The sequence below is a fragment of the Arachis ipaensis genome, chromosome B10 (genome assembly GCF_059453495.1).
Source record: "Arachis ipaensis isolate K30076 ecotype BB chromosome B10, ASM5945349v1, whole genome shotgun sequence".
NCBI classification, from domain to species: domain Eukaryota; kingdom Viridiplantae; phylum Streptophyta; class Magnoliopsida; order Fabales; family Fabaceae; genus Arachis; species Arachis ipaensis.
Genome location: NC_142435.1, coordinates 7,401,257 through 7,422,521, shown reverse-complemented (window position 1 = coordinate 7,422,521; position 21,265 = coordinate 7,401,257). Strand labels below are relative to the sequence as shown.

The 21,265-nt window shown below is 42.4% G+C and overlaps 4 protein-coding genes across 4 annotated transcripts; 2 read left to right on the top strand and 2 right to left on the bottom strand.

Annotated features, from left to right (window-relative positions):
• Positions 1 to 819: 819 nt before the first annotated feature.
• LOC107621537 (DNA polymerase V family) lies at positions 820 to 7,103 on the top strand. Its single transcript, XM_016323560.3, has 8 exons — positions 820 to 1,509; positions 1,845 to 1,970; positions 2,056 to 2,253; positions 2,653 to 2,880; positions 2,973 to 4,097; positions 4,795 to 5,082; positions 5,316 to 5,760; positions 5,903 to 7,103. The coding sequence occupies exons 1-8, from the start codon at positions 928 to 930 to the stop codon at positions 6,748 to 6,750; spliced, it is 3,840 nt and encodes a 1,279-aa protein (XP_016179046.1). The 5' UTR covers positions 820 to 927; the 3' UTR covers positions 6,751 to 7,103.
• Positions 7,104 to 7,407: 304 nt separating this feature from the next.
• LOC107621540 (transcription factor GTE7) lies at positions 7,408 to 10,141 on the bottom strand. The gene is made up of 4 exons (XM_088504931.1): positions 8,341 to 10,141; positions 8,028 to 8,247; positions 7,769 to 7,942; positions 7,408 to 7,673 (listed from the first exon to the last, which is right to left on the bottom strand). Exons 1-3 carry the CDS (start codon positions 9,652 to 9,654, stop codon positions 7,884 to 7,886), a joined length of 1,593 nt encoding a protein of 530 aa, XP_088361057.1. The 5' UTR covers positions 9,655 to 10,141; the 3' UTR covers positions 7,408 to 7,673; positions 7,769 to 7,883.
• Positions 10,142 to 13,839: 3,698 nt separating this feature from the next.
• Positions 13,840 to 19,249, top strand: LOC148579072 (uncharacterized). Its single transcript, XM_088488388.1, has 4 exons — positions 13,840 to 14,775; positions 15,082 to 15,774; positions 18,050 to 18,248; positions 18,738 to 19,249. Exons 1-4 carry the CDS (start codon positions 13,840 to 13,842, stop codon positions 19,247 to 19,249), a joined length of 2,340 nt encoding a protein of 779 aa, XP_088344514.1.
• Positions 19,250 to 19,773: 524 nt separating this feature from the next.
• LOC148579071 (uncharacterized) lies at positions 19,774 to 20,646 on the bottom strand. Its single transcript, XM_088502277.1, has one exon. It carries the CDS (start codon positions 20,644 to 20,646, stop codon positions 19,774 to 19,776), a length of 873 nt encoding a protein of 290 aa, XP_088358403.1.
• Between the last annotated feature and the right edge of the window lie 619 nt (positions 20,647 to 21,265).

Here is a 21,265-nt window from a genome sequence, read left to right as displayed (position 1 = left end):
AACATCTAAAAGAATTTTAGGTATTTTAAAAATATCAATATTTTAATAATTTTAATGATTGATTTTAATTATAAAAAATATATAATATATAATAATTAAAATTAATAGTTAAAATTATTAAAATACCGATATATTAAGAACATTTGAAAATTTTCTCTTTTCTGTAACATTTTATTTTTGAACAAAAAAGCAAAATTAAAATAAAGAAAAAAAATATTTACAAGGAAATTATAATTATAAATGAAAAAGAAACCTAGGGGTGGCAATATGTACCCTACCCGCGGGTACCCAACCCGACCCCACCCGGTCGGGTAGGGTTGCCAACCCGATCCGCAGCGGGTAGGGTAGGGTGCGGGTAGGGTTTTCGTGCGGGTCGGGTAGGGTGCGGGTTGAGCTTCAACCCTACCTGACCAACCCGCACCCTATATATGTATATGTTATATACTTATATAAAAATATATTTTAAGTGGATATTAAACTAAAGACTTCTCACTAAATACAAAAGATCTTTAGTCATTAAAAGAAAATCATTAATTGATAATTTAATAAAATTTTTTTTACATAAAAGTCAGTTCTATTTTAAATTATCATCAAGTTATATAATAACATTGCATTTTTTTTGTAACCCGCGGGTAGGGTCGGGTACCCGCGGGTTAAGAGCGGGTAGGGTTAGGGTTGAGATATTCTCAACCCGCGGGTAGGGTAGGGTTGTGTTTATATAAAAATCTCAACCCGCGGGTAGGGTTAGGGTTGACTCCAAACCCTACCCTACCCTACCCATTGCCACCCCCCCCCCTCAAAACGACACTTAATAAGGTCGTTTACATTTCGCTAGAGCATCACCAAAACCAGAACCATCTTACTAAGAGTTAGAGTGTGTGTGTTTAAGGTTTAAACCCTAAAACCTCTGCGCCACTTCTCTCAGACATGGCCGCTAAGAAAAGGAACTCTTCCATCGACGACGAACCTGTCGTCGAAGTACCCGCAGCTGAAACCAACGATTCTCCGAAGCCCCCAAAGAAGAAAACCAAGAAAGACAAAAGCAATAACGACAGTGATGAGCCACAAGAACAGGTGGCGGCAGCATCTGATGGCTCCGTCAAGCCAATGGAGAGGAAGAAGAAGCGCAAAGCTCTCGACAAGGAGAGGCGCCGCACCGCCGCTGACACCGAGCCGAAGCTTCCGGAGCCGTCGACCTCCGCAGCACAGGCTCAGCCAGTGGACTCGCCCGGAACCAGCAGCGGCGGAGGCTCTCAGCTCCCGGAGTTTCACATTGGCGTGTTCAAGGATCTCGCGGTGGCGGCGGAGCCTGCGAGGGAAGCGGCCGCAAAACAGCTGGTGACCGAACTGAAGGCGGTTCAGAGTGCTTACGATGCGCTTGATGAGAAGGAGGTTGGCGACGGAGGGTTCAAGCTTGAAGCTGAAAAGGATGATGGATTGGATGATTGTGCACCTTCTGTTAGATACGCTGTTCGCAGGCTTATTCGTGGTGTTTCTTCCTCTAGAGAGGTTTGTGCCTCTTCTTCTTTTTTCTGCGTTTCTTTTCGTTGTAATGTAGATTTGCTTACTCTTTGCTTTTGAAATTCAATATGAAGATTAGTGTAAGGATGCTTGTGAATCAGAATTTGGAACTAGTCATTGTTATTGTAACTTCACCTGAAAAGTTCCTCTCTGGTTCATAATTTTCTTTTTCTCTCTGTTTAGACTGTGCTTCATTGTTTGCTGGATGTTGTTCATGCATGTTCTTATTGGAAACTTTTAGTCGGTATACTCCATTCATTGGTGTTGTGCTTAATTTGCATGATGAAATGTTGCTAACATAACATATTTTGTTGCTTTTGCAGTGTGCACGACAAGGTTTTGCTTTAGGTTTAACACTTTTAGTTGGCGCTGTCCGCAAGATTCGGGTTGAATCATTCCTTAAACTTGTAGTTGATTTATTGGAAGTAACTTCGTCAATGAAGGGTCAGGTAGGAGATGCCAATGACTATTATTTTGTTTTGTTTATTTCTCACTTGCTAGTACTATATCTGTGTAGTTCTTGGGATATTGCAGGAGGCAAAGGATTGTCTCTTGGGTCGCTTATTTGCCTATGGTGCATTGGCTAGATCGGGAAGACTTACACAGGAATGGACTATAGATAAAAACACATCATGCATTAGAGAATTTGTCAGTGTAATAATCTCCCTGGCGAATAAAAAGCGGTACTTGCAAGAGCCTGCTGTTTCAATAATTTTAGACTTAACTGAAAAGGTTTGTATATTATCATAAGAGAAGTTTACCCCTGAAGTACCTATTGTGAATATTATGCTTGTTTCCAGTTGTGCTTAGGTTGCATTTTCGTTGGTTTCAAAGTGTAGTCGTCATCCCTCTTTTTTCTGTACAAGTTAAAAGATCCTTTTCTCTTTCCTCTAAAGAACAGTTGCATGCCTTTCTTTTCCATTATATTATCCTGTTTCTCATGCTATTCATTTCTTCTTCTGTTATTTGAAGATTTGCAAACATCTCTTCTCCTGTTCTGTGCTGAAAAAGCAAGAAACTCTTACCTATCATCTGGGCCATTTGCTAGTATCTTATCTGGTGATTTTGAGCAGCATTTCATATTGTTTCATGTCTATCTGACATATAAACTTATTTATTTATTCGTTGTAGTTGCCTGTTGAAGCGTTGTTGAATCATGTTGTTGAAGCTCCGGGGATGAAGGAATGGTTTGACGCTGCTATGGAAGTAGGAAATCCTGATGCTTTGCTTCTTGCACTAAAACTACGAGAAAAGATTTCCATTGACAACTCTGCATTTGTCAAACTGCTGCCAAATCCATTCAGCTCTAGCCTGCTCTTTTCCACTGATCAGCTTTCCTCCCTGAGCAATTGCTTGAAGGTAGCTGTTTTTTCAGTCATATATATAATACTAATTCATTAAACCTGTTGAAAGTAATATAAGGTAATCTTTTATGCATTTTCTTAATGCAGGAGTCAACCTTTTGTCAGCCCCGTGTTCATGGTGTTTGGCCTGTTTTAGTAACTATTCTTTTGCCCAATACTATTATGCAAGAAGAAGATGTGGCAGCAGCTTCAAATTCGTTAAAGAAGCATAAAAAGAGTCGAAAATCAAGCTCCTATGATGAAGAAACTGCAAAGAATCTTCAGTCTTTCTGCGAAATAATTATTGAAGGATCCCTTCTCTTGTCATCTCATGACCGTAAGCATTTAGCTTTTGATGTTCTGTTTCTTCTACTCCAAAAGCTGTCTGCATCTTTGGTTCCAATCATTCTATCAAGCAAAGTTGTTCAGTGCCTTATGGATATACTATCAACGAAAAACACTTGGCTGTATAAAGTTGCTCAGCATTTTCTCAAACAATTGTCCGATTGGGTTGGAGATGATGATGTCAGAAGAGTTGCTGTTATAGTTGCTCTACAGAAACACAGCAATGGAAAATTTGATAATATCACACGAACAAAAGCTGTAAAGGATTTCATGTCACACTTCAAAACAGAAGCAGGTTGCCTGCTTTTTGTTCAGAGCTTGATGAACCTGTTTGTAGATGAAGGCAGTGCCTCGGAAGAACCTTCAGACCAGAGTCAAACTACAGATGAAAATTCCGAAATAGGTTCCGTTGATGATAAGGATTCCCCAAGGTCCAATGGCAATTCTGATTTTTTAAAGAGTTGGATTATTGAATCTCTTCCCAGCATTTTGAAACACTTGAAGCTGGGTCATGAGGAGAAATTCCGAGTACAGAAAGAAATCATGAAATTTCTGGCTGTTCAAGGTCTGTTCACTGCATCTCTTGGATCTGAGGTTACTTCTTTTGAGTTGCAGGAAAAATTCAGGTGGCCAAAATCACCCACATCGAATGCTCTTTGCAAGATGTGTGTTGAACAGCTCCAGTTATTATTGGCAAATGCTCAGAAGGGAGAGGGGTCACGAGCTTCGGCTAGTAGCCTTGAGCCAAATGATCTTGGCCTGTACTTCATGAAGTTCTTCAGCACCCTATGCAATATTCCTTCAGTTTCCCTATTTCGTACCTTAGATGATGAGGATGATAAAGCAGTAAAAAAATTACAAGCAATTGAAGCAAAATTATCCAGAGAGGTAATTATACTTGTGACCTGTTATTAATAATACACAGACATGAACTTCAAGTGGTCCTTTCCATTGATTTTCACTACAGATTATCCGATGAATTAATGAATTAAATCAACAGTGTTTTTAAGTATAACCAATAGATTCCACCAGATAGAAGGTTGCCTTGTGATGTTTAAGAGTCATCTACAAACCTTATATTTGGATGCGGTTCTTCTATTTCCATATATATCCGTTTGTACACCATCTGAGTATTTTGTACTTCATAACTTAATGTTTAGTATGGTAGGCCATAGACATTGTCTTGACTCTAACAGTAATGGTGTTACAAAAGAAAGAGTTGATGGTATTTCTTGGATGTGTGATAGCTCATGTTCTCATTTGCATATCTAAGTTATCAGAGTATAAAATATATAAGGATTTGTAATAGAGATTTCATTCATTGTCTTGAGTCTTTACTGTTGTTTGTTGACTGTCTAACTACCCATAATTTGTTACAGCTATTATCTTGTGACAGTTTTAGCCATTTCACATCATTATTTTCTTGTGGTTTACATGTTCTGAGATTATATTTAGTACCTACCAGTACCTGCATTTGTATCCTAAATTAACATTGTAGTTGAGCTATTAACAATTTGTTTTAATAAAATATATTTTAATTAATATTTGAGCTTTCTCTTAATCTTTTTTTGTTAATGATATGTAGGAAAGGAGCCATGGGCTTAGTGCTGAAGCTAATAGATTGCATGCACTGAGGTACTTGCTTATCCAATTGCTTCTGCAAGTGCTTCTTCAACCAGGGGAGTACTCAGAAGCTGCATCTGAACTCATCATCTGTTGTAAGAAAGCATTTTCTTCTTGTGATCTTCCTGACTCATCTGGAGATGATGATTTGGAGGCTGATGATGCACCAGAGTTGATGGATGTTCTTGTGGATACATTACTTTCACTGCTTCCACAGTCATCAGCTCCTATGCGATCTTCTATTGAGCAGGTTAGAATAAAAAAAAATATGATATTTATCTTCAACCGCTTCAGGATTGTGTGTTAACTGTATAATAGTACCCCCAGTTACCTCAGAGCATGCTCATATGTTGCATCTTGCCTTTATGTTAAGGAGATACATAAAAGTATAAAACAATACCTGGAAAGATGTTGGACGGTTGTGTACTACATAACAATAACATTTTATTTGTTTTTATCTGTTTAATACTCATCTCCTTGTAGGTATTCAAATACTTCTGTAATGATATTACCGATGATGGACTGATGCGGATGTTGCGGGTCATCAAGAAAAACTTAAAACCTGCTAGACATCCTGATGCAACAAGCGCAGAAGATAGCGATGGCGATGACGGCGATGACTTTATCAATATCGAAGAGGAAGATATTGATCAAGCTGAGACAGGTGAAACAGGTGAGACTGATGAGCAGACTGATGACTCAGATTCTGTTGTTGAGGCTGAGGAAAATGATCAGGGCCATCCTGAAGCTTCTGATGACTCTGATAGCGGAATGGATGATGATGCAATGTTCAGGATTGATACGTATCTGGCCCAGATTTTCAAGGAGAAGAAAAATCAGGCTGGAGGTGAAACTGCCCATTCCCAGCTTGTGTTGTTCAAACTTCGTATCCTTTCATTGTTGGAAATTTTCCTTCATGAAAATCCAGGCAAGTATACCTAAAATCTATTACTCTGGCCATTTTGTCTTCTATGCTCACATAATTAAGCATTTTGTATTTGATGATGAGTTTTTGTAATGATCTTTCCCACTTCATCTTTGAAATGATTATGCTATTCTTTAATCTACAGGTAAGCCTCAGGTTCTTATGGTGTACTCAAATTTGGCTCGAGCTTTTGTTAACCCACATACAGCAGAAGTTAGTGAGCAGCTTGGACAGCGTATTTGGGGTATATTACAAAGGCAAATATTTAAAGCCAAGGATTATCCAAGGGGTGAAGGGGTTCAACTATCAACTCTTGAACCTCTGTTGGAAAGAAATTTGAAATTGGCGTCAAAACCATTGAAGAAACAAAAGTCTGCATCAAATCCATCAAAGAAATCAGCTTCATGGAACCGACAGAAAATGGTTTCCTCCCTTGCCCAAACATCAACCTTTTGGCTTTTGAAGATTATTGATGCAAGAAACTTCTCAGAGTCCGAACTCCAGAGGGTGGTTGATATTTTTCAGGAAGTTTTGGCTGGGTATTTTGACAGTAAAAAGTCTCAAATCAAATCTGGGTTTTTAAAAGAAATATTCCGAAGAAGACCATGGATTGGGCATGCTGTTTTTGGATTTATTTTAGAGAGATGTGGAAGCTCCAAGTCAGACTTCCGACGAGTGGAGGCACTAGATTTGGTAATGGAAATATTGAAGTCATTGGTGACACTGAGTAGTGATAATCAGAATGCAGCCAAAAAGGTTCTTAAGAGCAATTTGGATAAGCTCTGCAATTTAATGAAAGATTTGGTGACAAATATGCCAAGCAAGCAAGCAAGGAGGTCAGAGGTACAGAAATTTTGTATAAAGACCTTTGAAATCTTGACTAAACTCAACCTCACCAAGTCTTTTATTAAAGCTCTGGCGCCTGATGTTCAAGCTGCTCTTGAGGCACAGCTTGGTGAGCAGTTCATTAATTTGAAGCAGCTGGGAAAATAATAATATAGAACTAATGGCTACAGCCTGATTATTTTGGTTAGTATAATGCATCACGATTGTTCTTGTAGAACAGGACAATATAGATGTAGCCTGGAAAATTTATTTTGACTAAAGCCCGAGTACGATGGGATTGGAGCTCCATGCTTCCTTCAAGGACTTGTTCAAGCCATTGGAAGCGGAATAGGGAGGTTAAGGCAAGACTTTGTTGAGGGAATTTTTGACGGTGAAGTACTATTATATCCCTATTTGTTTTTGGTGTATCTGTATGCTTGTTTTGGAAACTTGACTCTTAAAAGACTTAAAAAGATGAACTTTTTTGGTGATTAAATCAAATAGCACATTTCTTTGGTCAATTTAACTTTCACCGATTAAAGGAAGGTTCCATTATTATTAGGCGTCTTTTTCATTCAGGCACTTGTATAAATGACACAGTAAGTGAGTAGTGCCTTGAAATTTCTCTAGGAACCTGTTACTTCACAGGAATATACTCGAGTTCGAAGGCTAACTTTGAATAAATATCTTCCATAAATGCCCAGTCTATATAATTACAGCAACAAGATCAAAGATAATTCTCTATTTGCGCTTTCCTTTCAATACACACCCCCTTTTCCTTGGTTAAAATTGGTGATACTTTCCAACAGTTTAAATACAGATTCGTGAAAAGACCTCTTGGAAGAGGATAATTCTATTTACTGATGTAATGTGTACAAGGTAAGCTAAAAAAAGAGACCACCATCCTATTCCTAATAACTAATGCATTATTGCCAGGATTTTCACGGCATTTCACTACCTTTTTTGGCCTAAAAATTTCCTAGAATCATTTTTACAACTGTTCGCACAATACAAATCATCGAGAAAAGGGACTTAGCACCCAATCAAACAGCTACTCCCAAACTGCACCAACAAAACAATGTTCACAGCACCTGCAACCGAAAGGCAACCACCGATTTAGACCAGCAGAGGCTTAAGCCTTAGTATTGAAAGAATATATACAGACATGAAATTAAACAGAACATACCTCTCCAATTTTTCAAAACAGCACGCTCAAGGCATGCCCAATCAAGCAAACACCTTCATCAGCTCACCCACATTGGTCATGTTGGAGCATTAGTAACAAAAGCCCTGTATGGCTGCTACAAGTGCCCATTGTCTGCTTCAGAATCACTCCCCGAGGAACTACCTGAATCCGAATCTGCAAATAGTAATCAAAATATATCGTTATTTTTACTCCGTAGCCGATAGTTATAACAGATAACAGCTACAAACGGGGTTAATACCACTCGATGATGAGGAATCACTGCTTGAACTACTGGAGCTACTTGAACTACTGCTGGCATGGCCTCCAGCTGCCTCTTTGTCTTTTTCAATCTCCACAGGGGGAAAGGTACTCATAGGCATCTCGTCCCCAATGTCAACTTCCTCATCCCCAGCTTCCATTTTCTTTGGTTTCTTCACTTCAGCAGGAGGCGCCTCAACCTTCTCACTAGTAGCTAATTCCTGTACATTTGACCATAATCACAAATTAGTATCTGGAAAAAAAGGTCATACTCATTAAACAGAGGAAGATGCACACAATGAAAAGAACTTTACCCCATTGGATTTGTTGGGTGCGGCATTGTTGTTCAAGTTGCCAAGTAGTGCCTGCCGCTTAATTTTGCTCATCATCTTCTTCCAATTGGTCACCAACCGATCAAGTTCCCAAAGGGTCTCAGTGTCAACAGCCTCAATATCAAGCTCAATCTCATCCCCGTCCTGCTTAAGGTTCCCATTCCTCTTCCTTATGATCTGTACCACCTGCTCCATTTTCTCAGGAGGCAAACTCTGCAGGCCAATACCCAACTTGTGTTTCTCCTCAAGGCTCATCTCCCTCTTATTGGGGTCCTTCGCCTTAGGCTTTGGCTGCTTCAAAGGCTTCACCGGCGGGGCTCTCATAGGGGAAGGAGTGCGCACTGGCGACTGGACCATTGGAGGGTTCGAAGAGCTGGCAGGGGCCTGCACTGGCTCGGGTTGAAACCTTGCCGGAGGGATCACATTCTCCTTCTTGTTCTTAACCCTCTCAACCCTTTCTGGCTCAGCATGATTCCATGAACTGGCCTGCAATTCCTCATCAACATCATGATCCTGCTGCCTCATCGAATCCTCGAATTTCTCATGCACGGGACGATACAGCTCTTCAAACTTGGATAAAAGCAGGTCAGCCATGTTGTGCACATCGTGACCAGGGGGATTATATGTCAGCGCGTTTTTGAACGTCAACCGCACATCGGAGGCAAAATCCGCCGGCGAGGAATACACGTTCTTCGCGAGATTGGACTTCACGGTGCCCAGATCCATGGGTTTCTTCACTATATCATAATAATCGTGAAGACCCATTCCAACGACATCAACGGGGGTGTTGAAGATCCACCCAACCTTGTGCTTCATGATCTTCTGTAGAACCTGCGAGCAGGACTTCATCAAGTTTCCAATCTCCGAATTCGACCGTTTCAAATCTTTGGTGATGGAATTCACCGGAAATGGCCGCTTGTTGCCGGAGATTTTCTTGCTCGATGATTTTTTAGGAGGGCCGTTGAAGCTCTGCCTGGGCTGATATTCTCCGCTCTCGATTTGTTTCTTAAGCTTTCGAATCTGCTCGAGCTCCAAGATCAGGCGATTCTTGAGCTCGTTCAGCTCCTTTTTTGTGTACGACGCCACGTTGAACGTCACATATTGAGAATGATTACCGTCGTTGGACCTGCGGTTGATGGATGAAGCATCATCTGACGCCGATTGGTTCTTTTTGTTCCCAAATTTTGAGTTAGGGTTAGGGTTAGAAAATGGTACTTTTCCCATGAATCCAGCTGCACCGCCTCTATGTTGCGGCCAATTAGGTTCGTTTCGGTTGGCTAGGACGGCGGAAGCCATCAAGGTGCAAGATCACAGCCGTCCGGTGGGATTCCGGCGTATCTCCGGCATGAATTCTCCAATGCGCGTCGAACAGAACATGAGTCAGCTGTCAGATAAAATCACGCGCCAACGAGACCCTCACGCGCAGTTGAAAATCGCCACGCGCCGCCGATGAAAACGAAGATTTTGAATCAAAATAGAGAGGAAATGCGTAGAGGCAGGGTTTGGAATTTGGCTTACCCTAATCTGTGCGAGGAACGAATGGGTGCTATGGCCGCTTCTTAAAGGCGATGAGATCTGCCCGTGGTTGCTTCGGGTAGCTTTATTTACCGTTGATTTTTTGTTAATACCTGATCTAACGGACATAAATCGTTTTCTGGGGTTGCCCGTAAATTGGTCATGAGATCTGGCACAAACGGTAGCGATTTTTCTTGTTTTCCACGTGGCCTTTTTATAGCCGTATGATGACTGAGGTGGTGGTATCTTGATTGGGGTTTGAGTTTGAAGCGAATTTGAGGTGAATGTGTCGTGCATTTAGGGTTTGGAGAGGGCCTGGCCCAGATGATGACGTGGCGGGAACCAAACTGGCGGTTCCGGCATGCGGGTGAGAAATTACGCGCAGCGCGTAGCTTCGAATGAAACGCGTGTTTGTGTAAGGATAGTTTCGTAAATACATGTTCAGTATGGACGGAACCGGTTCTTTCACTCCCAATTTTACTTATGTGTTAGGATTATTACATGTCATTTATATAAAATATATATCTAAAAAATTTAATAATATATATATATATATATAAATATATACTAATTATTTAGTAAATTTTTTTATATGCATATACCTTTTTTATATTTTTTTAATATGAGACAATTATAATTACTAATGAATTAATCTACCTTTTTAAATTAAATATATATTATGATAAATTGATATTAATTTAAGATGATAAATAATTTATTCTTTTAATAAAGTATTTTGAATTTAAATTTTAGAAGAAAACTAATTTTTCATAGATATAAGTTAGAAGATATTTTAAAAAGTAACTTTATACATCAAATTCCTCTCCATTTTCATCATATATTGTAGATCAAACATAAATAATTATGTAAATTATGTATATGAATATCAATATGAACTTAAAAAATATTTCTACTATATTTATATAAAAACTATGTGATCCTGTTATTCAATTTGATATTATTACATTCGCCATACATATGTTAATATATATTTTTTGTCTAATTCTCTTTTATTGTGTTACAATTTTACAAATACACTCTTAATATATACAATTGTAGCTTGTATTTACAGTCAACTTATTTATATAAGCAAGCTTAGCAGTAATCCCAGAAAAAAGGAATTCAGGGATACTTTTTGATCCTTTGTATTTCCATATTAAAATTAATATTTTGACTAATAACCAGCTCTCCAATATTTTTTTTTTCCCTTGAATGTTTTTTTTTGGTGACTTTTCCCTTGAATGTTTAAACACGTATTTACATTCTAAAAACACAACTTGTTTATTATTGCTTTTATCGTAAGTGCTTTTGTGCTACAAGAATGCATCAAGATATTGAGAACAAAACATAAAGAATAAAGACACAAAATTTAATATTTTTATATTTTATTTGATGACGAATTAAAATAAATTATAAAAAGTTTAATTTATTATTATTTTTTTATTTAAAAATTTTTTAAAAATATATAATAATAAAAAGTTAATTCTAAAAAATTAGCAATAATAATAAAAAAAATAAAAAATAAGTTGTGTCTCTTGTTAATATTTTTGTATCATTTCTATTAAGATAAACACAAAATATATTAATTCAGTATACCTCTAAATATAATATTTCTGTTCATGTCAAATATAATTTTGTATCTCTGTGTATCTATCTCAATGTTCCATAACTATAAACGAATACAACCCATAATACTATTTATTTGTTCTAAAATATTTGTTAGTTTGAAAATAATATACATGTATAATTTATCGTATTTAAATTAAAGAGTAAAGTAATAAATAAATTATTGAGAAATTATATTTTAGATAGATTAGTCTTTAAAAAAATATCAATAAAATTTGTTTGGATAACATATTTGAATACATTATCTTCAAATTAATTTATATAATTAGAATAGAAGATCTTAATTTAAATTAATTCATCTATATTTATTATCCTACAAATTTTTATTGATATTTTTTTAATGACTAATTTTTAAAGAAAGTAACGTACTATTTATCACTAAATTGGCAAATTATACTCTATTATTAATCAAAATTAGTTAATTAATTTATAATCTATTTTATATTTTTATATTTTGACTTAATGACTGTTACGGATCCGGCCCACCATCTCGGATCCAAGACCGAACCCAACACCGGTTCCCCGGGTCCGATCCGTTCCCCACTTCTAGAAGGCCCGAAAACGGTCTCTCTCAGATTTCTAACCGACTTTCGAATTCAAACGTCTCCCTTATCTTAGCCAAGTACCTCCCCCCATCGCCCCAGTCAGGTGATCCGGCATCCGCCTCGACCCGCAGGTTCCCGATCCATCTCTCAACCCGTACCAGAGACATCTTGTACATTGGCGCCGTCTGTGGGGACCCTGCGCCAACCGGGCCCGATGGAGGATGCCCTAGAGGAAACCCCCTCAAGCCAGGATGACTCTTAACCAATTAACCCAACCCCCGAGCACCGTGAAGTCACAAATCAAGCAAGAATAGCGAGTACGGTCCAAAACGCGAACAATTACGACGTCACGGACAGACGACATCCTGAGAAAGCCAGCGACAAAGCAGCACAGATCATCCAGGATCTCTGCCTCCGGGTTCAGGAACTCGAAGGCAGGATAACCAATAAAGGAAAACACAACAACGAGCACGGAAGCCATGCAACCTCCAGATCAAGATCTCGCCGCGGTAGATCGCCAACCCGACGACACAACAGAAGGGACGGTCGCAGTTCATCACGCAATCACAGACACGAGAAATCGCCAGAACGGCAATACAACAAGAAACATAACCGCAACACCTCTCGGGATCTGAGTTCTCAACACTACTCAGACGAAGATCAGAGGGACCGAAACACCAAACGCACGAGAAACGACCATATAATAATGGGCGCTACACCCTTTACAGAAAGAATCCTAAGAGCAAAACTCCCCAAAGGCTTCGACAAACCTACCGATATGAAGTACGACGGAACTAAGGATCCCCAAGAACACCTAACGGCTTTCGAAGCCAGAATGAACCTAGAGGGAGCGGCCGACGCGGTCCGATGCAGAGCCTTCCCGGTAACCCTCGCCGGGCCAGCGATCAAATGGTTCAACGCCCTCCCAAATGGATCCATAACCAGTTTCCACGATATCACACGAAAATTCATGGCCCAGTTCACTACAAGGATCACTAAAGCCAAACACCCCATCAGCTTGCTCGGGGTCACACAAAAACAAGACGAATCCACAAGAAAATACCTCGACCGCTTCAACGACGAATGCCTAACGGTCGACGGACTCACGGATTTCGTCGCAAGCCTTTGCCTGACCAACGGACTAATGAACGAAGATTTTCGCAAACACCTCACCACCAGACCGGTATGGACCATGCATGAGATCCAGAACGTCGCCAAAGACTACATCAACGACGAAGAAGTCAGCCAAGTCGTCGCGGCCAATAAACGGCAGCACGGCAACAACCAACGCGGCAATTCAGCTCCTCACCATAACGCAACACCCAAAGAGAATCAACGGGACCACCCGAGGCCGACCAACCGGACACCGAGAATAGGCAAATTCTCCAATTACACACCCCTAACTGCACCAATTACCGAGATATACCACCAAATAGCGGATCGAGGCATCATTCCGAAAGCCCGACAACTCAAGGAAAGGACAGGAGGCAACAAAACCCTCTACTGCGAATACCACCGAGGCTACGGTCACAAAACACAGGATTGTTTCGACCTTAAAAACGCCCTTGAACAAGCCATACGAGACGGCAAACTCCCAGAATTCACCAAAATCATCAGAGAACCGAGACGCGCGGAGAGAGACAGGTCACCGGAGAGAGAAGGACGTAACCCGAGAACCCAAAAGCGACCCCCAAGAGAAAGTCCAGAAGAAGACCCGACCATCAAAGTAAACGTCATCACGGGCAAAGATGCACCATGCAAGTCAAAATCCAAGATAAAAAAAGACCTCCAGATAATGGCCGTCAGAAACCAAGCCCCAACTCCCGTGTCCAACAAAGCAATAACCTTCCTACCCGAGGACTGCCAGCACGGCACCGCAGCCGAAGACGCACCCTTCGTGATCTCGGCGAAAATCGGAACCGGACTAGTCCGAAGAATACTAGTAGACACCGGCGCAGATTCCAACATCCTCTTTCGATGGGCCTTCGACAAGCTTGGGCTCCGCGACGAAAATCTCCAGACGCACCGCAACGGTGTCACGGGACTCGGGGACAACTTCCTCAAACCGGAAGGCTCCATCACACTCCCCCTCACCATAGGAACCGGTGACAAGAGGAGGACGCTCATAGCCGAATTCGTGGTCCTAAAAGACTCCACTGCCTACAACGTCATCCTCAGAAGAAAGACGATCAATGACTTTTCGGCCATCATCTTTACCAAATACCTCCTTATGAAGTTCGTAGCGGAGGATGACTCCATCGGGACCATCCACAGAGATCGGGAAATCGCGGCAGAATGCGACAACACCAGCCTGGCTTTACGGAAAAAATCCCGCGACGCAGCCGGGATATTCCTAGCCGACCTAGACGCCCGACAAAACGGCCAACCTAGACCCAAACCGGAAGGCGACATGGAGAAACTGCAAATAGGACAAACCAAGGACGAGTACACCTTCATCAACAGGAACCTCCCCTATGACCTAAAAGAAGACCTTTCCCAATTTTTAAAACAAAACAGAGACCTGTTCGCTTTCACGCCAGCCGACATGCCGGGGATAGATCCCGACTTCATGTCCCACCGGCTAGCCGTGAACCCCAAAGCCAAACCCATAGCACAAAGAAGAAGAAAAATGTCAGCAGACCGAGCGGCCGAAGTCAAGAGACAAGTACAGGCCCTGCTCGAAGCAAACTTCATCCGAGAACTTCCCTACACGACCTGGTTGGCAAACGTTGTACTTGTAAAGAAATCCAACGGAAAATGGCGAATGTGCGTCGACTATACGGACCTCAACAAAGCCTGCCCAAAAGACGCCTTTCCCCTGCCGAACATCGACGGACTAGTAGACTCCGCATCTGGACATCGATACCTCAGCTTTATGGACGCATACTCCGGCTACAATCAGATACCCATGCACCGACCCGACGAGGAAAAAACGGCGTTCATCACCCCCGACGGCACGTACTGCTACACAGTCATGCCCTTCGGTTTGAAAAACGCCGGAGCAACGTACCAACGGCTCGTCAACAAAATATTCCAGAACCTATCCGGAACAAAACTAGAAGTCTACATAGACGACATGCTCGCCAAAACTGACTCTGACGAACAACTCATCAGCGACCTCAAGGTCGTAATGGACACCCTAAGAAGACACCAAATGCGACTCAACCCAACAAAGTGCGCCTTCGGAATGGAGGCAGGGAAGTTCCTCGGCTTCATGATTACACAACGCGGAGTTGAAGCCAACCCGGAGAAATGTCGCGCCATTCTCGAGACGACGAGCCCAAAAAACCTACGCGACGTTCAGAAGCTCACCGGTCGACTGACAGTCCTATCTCGCTTTCTCGGAGCATCAGCCCAAAAAGCAATCCCCTTCTTCAAACTAATGAAGAAAGGAGCCCCCTTCATGTGGAAAGAAGAGTGCGAAGCGGCATTCCAACACTTCAAGAAAACCCTGGCGGAACCACCAATCCTCGCCAAACCCCAAACAGGGGAAACCCTATACTTATACCTCTCCATAACGGAAGAAACACTCGCGGCGGCACTCATCCGAGAAAACAAGAAAAAGGAGCAAAAATCTATATACTTCACAAGCAAAGTCCTACAAGACGCAGAGACCCGCTACTCGCGCCTAGAAAAACTAGCCTTTGCCCTCCTCACGGCGTCCCGACGCCTGCGACAATATTTCCAAGCCCACCCCGTAACGGTTCGAACCGACCAAGCAGTCAAACAGGTACTACAGAAGCCCGACCTGACAAATCCCATTTGTAGGGTTTATCTTGTGCTTGATTTAGGGGATTTTATCACCTTTTACCCACATTTATTCAATAAATTAGCATGGTTTTACATATTCTCCTTTAATTGTGCTTGAATGTGAAAACATGCTTTTTAGGACTCAAAATAGCTAAATTTAATTCACCTTGATTCTATTAGATGCCTTGATATGTTTGTTAAGTGATTTAAGGTTTAGGAGGCAAAGATTGGATCAAGGGAATGAAGAAAGAAAGCATGAAAAGTTGGAGAACTCATGAAGAAATGGAAGAACCGGAAAGCTGTCAAGCCGACCTCTTCGCACTTAATCGACCATAACTTGAGCTACAGAGGTCCAAATGATGCGGTTCCAGTTGGGTTGGAAAGCTAACATCCGGGGCTTCGAAACGATATAAGATTTTCCATAGTTGCATCGCGCATAGGGGCGCGCACGCGCACGGTACGCGAACGCACCGATGGTGGCACATGACCCACTTAATGCAACTCGTGGCCAGCGATTTTAGAAGCCTTGTGGGGCCAATCCAACTCATTTCTGATGCTATTTAAGCCAAGGATTGAAGGGGGAATGGGGGACTTTTCATACTTTAGAAGTTAGTTACCATTAGTTTAGTCTTAGCTTAGTTTAGTAGTGAGAGTTAGTTTCTAGAGAGAGAAGCTCTCACTTCTCTCTAGAATTAGGATTAGGTTTAGTTCAATAACCTTAGATCTAGATTTTAATTCATGCTTTCATCTCCTTCTACCTTTCAATTCCTTGTTGTTACATTCATTCTTCTTCTACTCTTTTGTTGTAATTTCCTTTATGTTGTTCTTATGTTTTGTTGTAGATCTCCTTTTGCTCCTTCTATTTTCTTTCAATTCAATTAGAGGTAATTCATAATAATTGTGTTCCTTTTGATTGTTGTTGTTAATTCTTTACATTTGATTGTAGTTAGAATTAATTCTTGTTATTGATTTACTATGTTTTCCTTTTGTGCCTTCCAAGTGTTTGATGAAATGCTTGGTTGGATTTTAGAGTAGAGTTTTATGTTCTTGGCTTGGAAAGGTAACTTAGGAACTCTTGAGTTATTAATGTCCAAGTAATTGATGATTGGGATCCATTAACTCTAGTTCTCACTAATTGAATTAGTGGAGAGTTAGGACTTATGGAGTAGGATTGATATAGCTCATTTGACTTTCCTTTACTATTAGTTAGAGGATGATTTAATGAGATTAATCCTTGCCAATTCTCATATTGTGGTTAGTGATTAGGATAGAGATCCTTGACCACCAACCCTTGCCAAGACCTTTTTAGCCATTAATTTACTTTCTTACCATTTATCTTTCATGCTTCATATCAAAACCCCAAAATACAATCCATAACCAATAACAAGACACTTCATTGTAATTCCTAGGGAGAACGACCCGAGGTTTAAATACTTCGGTTTATAGAATTTAGGGGTTTGTTACTTGTGACAAACAAATTTTTGTATGAAAGGATTATTGCTTGGTTTAGAAACTATACTTGCAACGAGAATTCATTTGTGAAATTCTAAACCGTCAAAAATCCATTCATCAAAATGGCGCCGTTGCCGGGGACTTGCAATGGTGTTATGTTATTGGTTATTGTACATATGTGAATAGTGTGAATATCTTGCTTTTTGCTTTATTTGCTAGTTGTAGAATTTTATTTCTCTTATTTTCCATTATCTTTTGATTTTTGTTTTCTCTTTCCATTATGAATTCTCATTTTGGCTATGAGTGTGATTACAACTATGTTGTAGGTGATGAGGACTATAATGGAGATGTGTATCAAGGATGGGACAATCAAAGGTGGGAAGAGCCATATGCTTATGATCAATCATCATGGCAACAACCCCCACCAATGCACTATGAGGAAGAGCCATTCTTTGATGCATATCAATCAAATGGCTATGGTGGATCTCCTTGTGATTTCCAAGAACCACCACTATATGCCTATGAGTCATATCCTCAACATGACCCTCAACCACACTCACAAGCCTATTTTCAACAAACACCTCCATATGACCATGATCCTTACCCACCATACCAACCTCCTTTTGAACCATATGAGCCATACATGGAACCACAATTCCAAGATTACTACTCCCAAGAACCACTTCAATACACACCACCACCTCACCAAGAAGAACCACCTTCCTATAATGAACCCTTTCTCCAAGACAATGAAACTTCTTATCCACTCCCACCACAAGTCATGGACCTACCCCATCCTACAGTACCTCCTCAACAGAACACTGCCCGAAGACCCTAAAGAGGGAAAACGAATAAAAAGGGAGGCCGCCGGTTATACAGTCGTCGCAGGACAACTATACAAACGTGGATTCTCGCAACCCCTGCTCAAATGCGTCGAGCCCGGGAGCACGGAATACATACTACGCGAAATCCATGAAGGCTGTTGCGGCCACCACGTCGGAGGTAAAACCCTTGCCCAAAAAGTCATCCGCGCCGGCTACTTCTGGCCCACGATCATCCGGGACTCCATGCAACTAGTGAAAAACTGCGATAAATGTCAAAGGCACGCCAACATCCACCAAGCCGCCCCACATCAGCTCAGCATCATATCGGCAGAACGGCCATTCGGCACCTGGGGGATCGACCTTGTCGGACCTTTTCCCACGGCACCAGGTCAACTCCGATATCTCATCGTCGCCATAGACTATTTCACCAAATGGATCGAGGCCGAGCCGCTAGCCTCTATCACGGCGACCCAATGTCGAAAATTCCTTTGGCGACAAATCATCACCCGATTCGGGATCCCCGAGATCGTCATCTCGGACAACGGAACCCAGTTCACCGACACAAAATTCAAGGAATTCCTAAGCGGACTACGCATATCCCAACGCTTTAGCTCGGTAGAACACCCCCAAACAAACGGGCAAGTGGAATCAGCAAACAAAATAATAGTCAAAGGCCTCAAGAAACGACTCGACGAAGCCAAAGGGCTATGGGCAGACGAACTCGGATCGGTCTTATGGTCGTACCGCACGACCCCCCAGACAGCTGCCGGGGAAACTCCCTTTCGATTAACCTACGGCGCGGAAGCTATCATCCCAGTTGAAATCGGCGACCCAAGCCCGCGAAGAACAATCGGAGGCAACGACGAAGAAGTAGAACGAGACCTCACTGACGAAATAAGAAGCGTAGCCCATCTCAGAGAGCTAGCCCTAAAACAAAGAATCAGCCTAAGATACAACCACGGAGTCATTCGGCGAGAGTTCACAACAGACGACCTCGTCCTACGACGAAACGACATCGGTCCCCCAACCCCGGGAGAAGGGAAACTCGCCCCCAACTGGGAGGGACCATACAGAATCAAAGCTGCAATCGGGAAAGGAACGTACAAGCTCGAACGGCTTAACGGTAACGAAGTCCCGAGAACGTGGAACGCCGCCAACTTACGGCGATACTACTTCTAAAACCAACCCAGGTCTCCATTTCCCCCCCCCCTCCCCCGTTTTCTTTTACGCTTTCGCTTTACTTATTTGCAAATTTACATTTACATTTCAAAACTACGCCTATGTATCAAACTCGGGTACTCTTTCCCGCCAACAACGGAGGGTTTTAACGAGGCCCACCCATCAATAAAATCACATTACAAAGCTATCCCTAAATTCTTTATTTTTTCGCACAATGTCCCAAACACGGAACAAAAACACGGTCACAACTGGAGGACCGATCACCCTCCGAGCCCAACCCATGGATATCCATATAAACCCGACCACACGACGGTCCACCCATCCCAAATACGGGAAGAAGATTAATTAAACGGAATAGCTTTAAAACGGAACATACGAAAAGAGCCCGAACGGCTCGAAAAGTTGTTAAAACAAAAAACCAAAAGTTACGGAGTCACGGTTACACGGCCCACGGCCAAACCAAAAGTATCCAAAAAACAAAGTAAGTCTAAAAGAGCGGGAGAACAAAAATTACAAAGATAAAGCTACTCGAGGTCGACTATCCGGCCATCACGAACGGTCTTGAATGCTCCCATCACGGACACATCCACTCCCGGAGCAAGCACCAGGGCCTGCGCCTTCATCGTCTCCTCGGTAGCAGCAATTGCATCCTTAGCATCGGCCAGCAGTTCCGTTTTCTCCCTCTTCAATGCAACAACCTCGGCATTCAGAGCCTCCGTCTCACCAAGAAGTACGGCAGCCCGGGAACCCGCATCGGAGGCCTTGCGCCGCTCCTCGCCCAGCTGAGAAAGGAGTGAAGTCTCAACCTCGGAAAGCCGGAGAATCTCCGCCCCGGCTTCCTCAGAAGACTTCACCGCCTTCCCCCTCGCAATCTCGGCAGCCTCGAGCTCCTCCTTCAACTTAGCCACCTCAGCCTGAGATTGGCGAAGTTTCTTGTCCAATAAGCCGACCTGAGCCATCACGGGCTCAGCCTTCCGAACAACAACAGCAGAGCGAAGGAGAGCACGATACACTGACTTGGCCTGGAACGAGACATCACAGCCGTCAAAATAAGGCTCCGTACCAGGCATCAAATGCTGATCAATAAAACCCGGAGCATCAAAACGACGATCCATCACACTTGGCACCAAACCATCCTCAAAAGTCTCGCTGCTCGGGTCCTCGGGCCTCTTTCTCTTCCGAGAAGCCTCAGCAGCCGACACTACCACAACCTCAGGAGAGTTCACGTGGCCAGGGGAAACTTGAACCTCGGCCCGTGCAGCCGAGGAAATCACCTCCTGGAAAACCGGTTGAGATTCCACGACAGGATTGGAGACAGGGGTAGAAGGAGACGAGGATCCCTCCTCCCGGCCCATCGCCGCCTTCAACCTAGCCAGAGAAGTCAGCCCACCAGCCATCTCAACTGAAAGAAATAAAAAATAACAAAGTAAGTTACAAAAAGAGAAAAATAGAACACATAAAAATCGGGAAAAGAAGACAAGGCACACACCAATATACGCCCGACAAGCCTCGGGATCCCCCATAACGTCCCAAGGATTCAACGGACGCTCACCAAACAAATGCCACAAAACGTTGGCAACGTCCTTATCCTCCTGGGACAAATCATCGTAGGTGAATTTAGTCAGAACCGACGGGCCGGCTTGAAAATTCCAGTATGTCGGAAACCGACGTACGCCCTCCGGCGACAGCCAGAATGGATGGTGCCCCTGGACAGGACGCACCTTGAAATACTCCCATTTAAAACCATGAAAAGAATCCTCAAATAAGCCAAAAATATGGCGATGAGGCTGAGCACGAAAAGACATATACCCCTTCTTATGCTTCCCCTCCTTAGTCGGGAGAGTGCATAAAAAAAGAAAAAGAAAAACGGGAACGGAAGCCGGAAGGTCGAGATACCGGCACACCAACTTAAACGACCGCACAGCAGCCCAGCTGTTCGGGTGAAGTTGAGACGGCGCCACGGAACACCGACTCAACAGATCCTGAACAAACGGCGAGAAGGGGAGTCGCACGCCA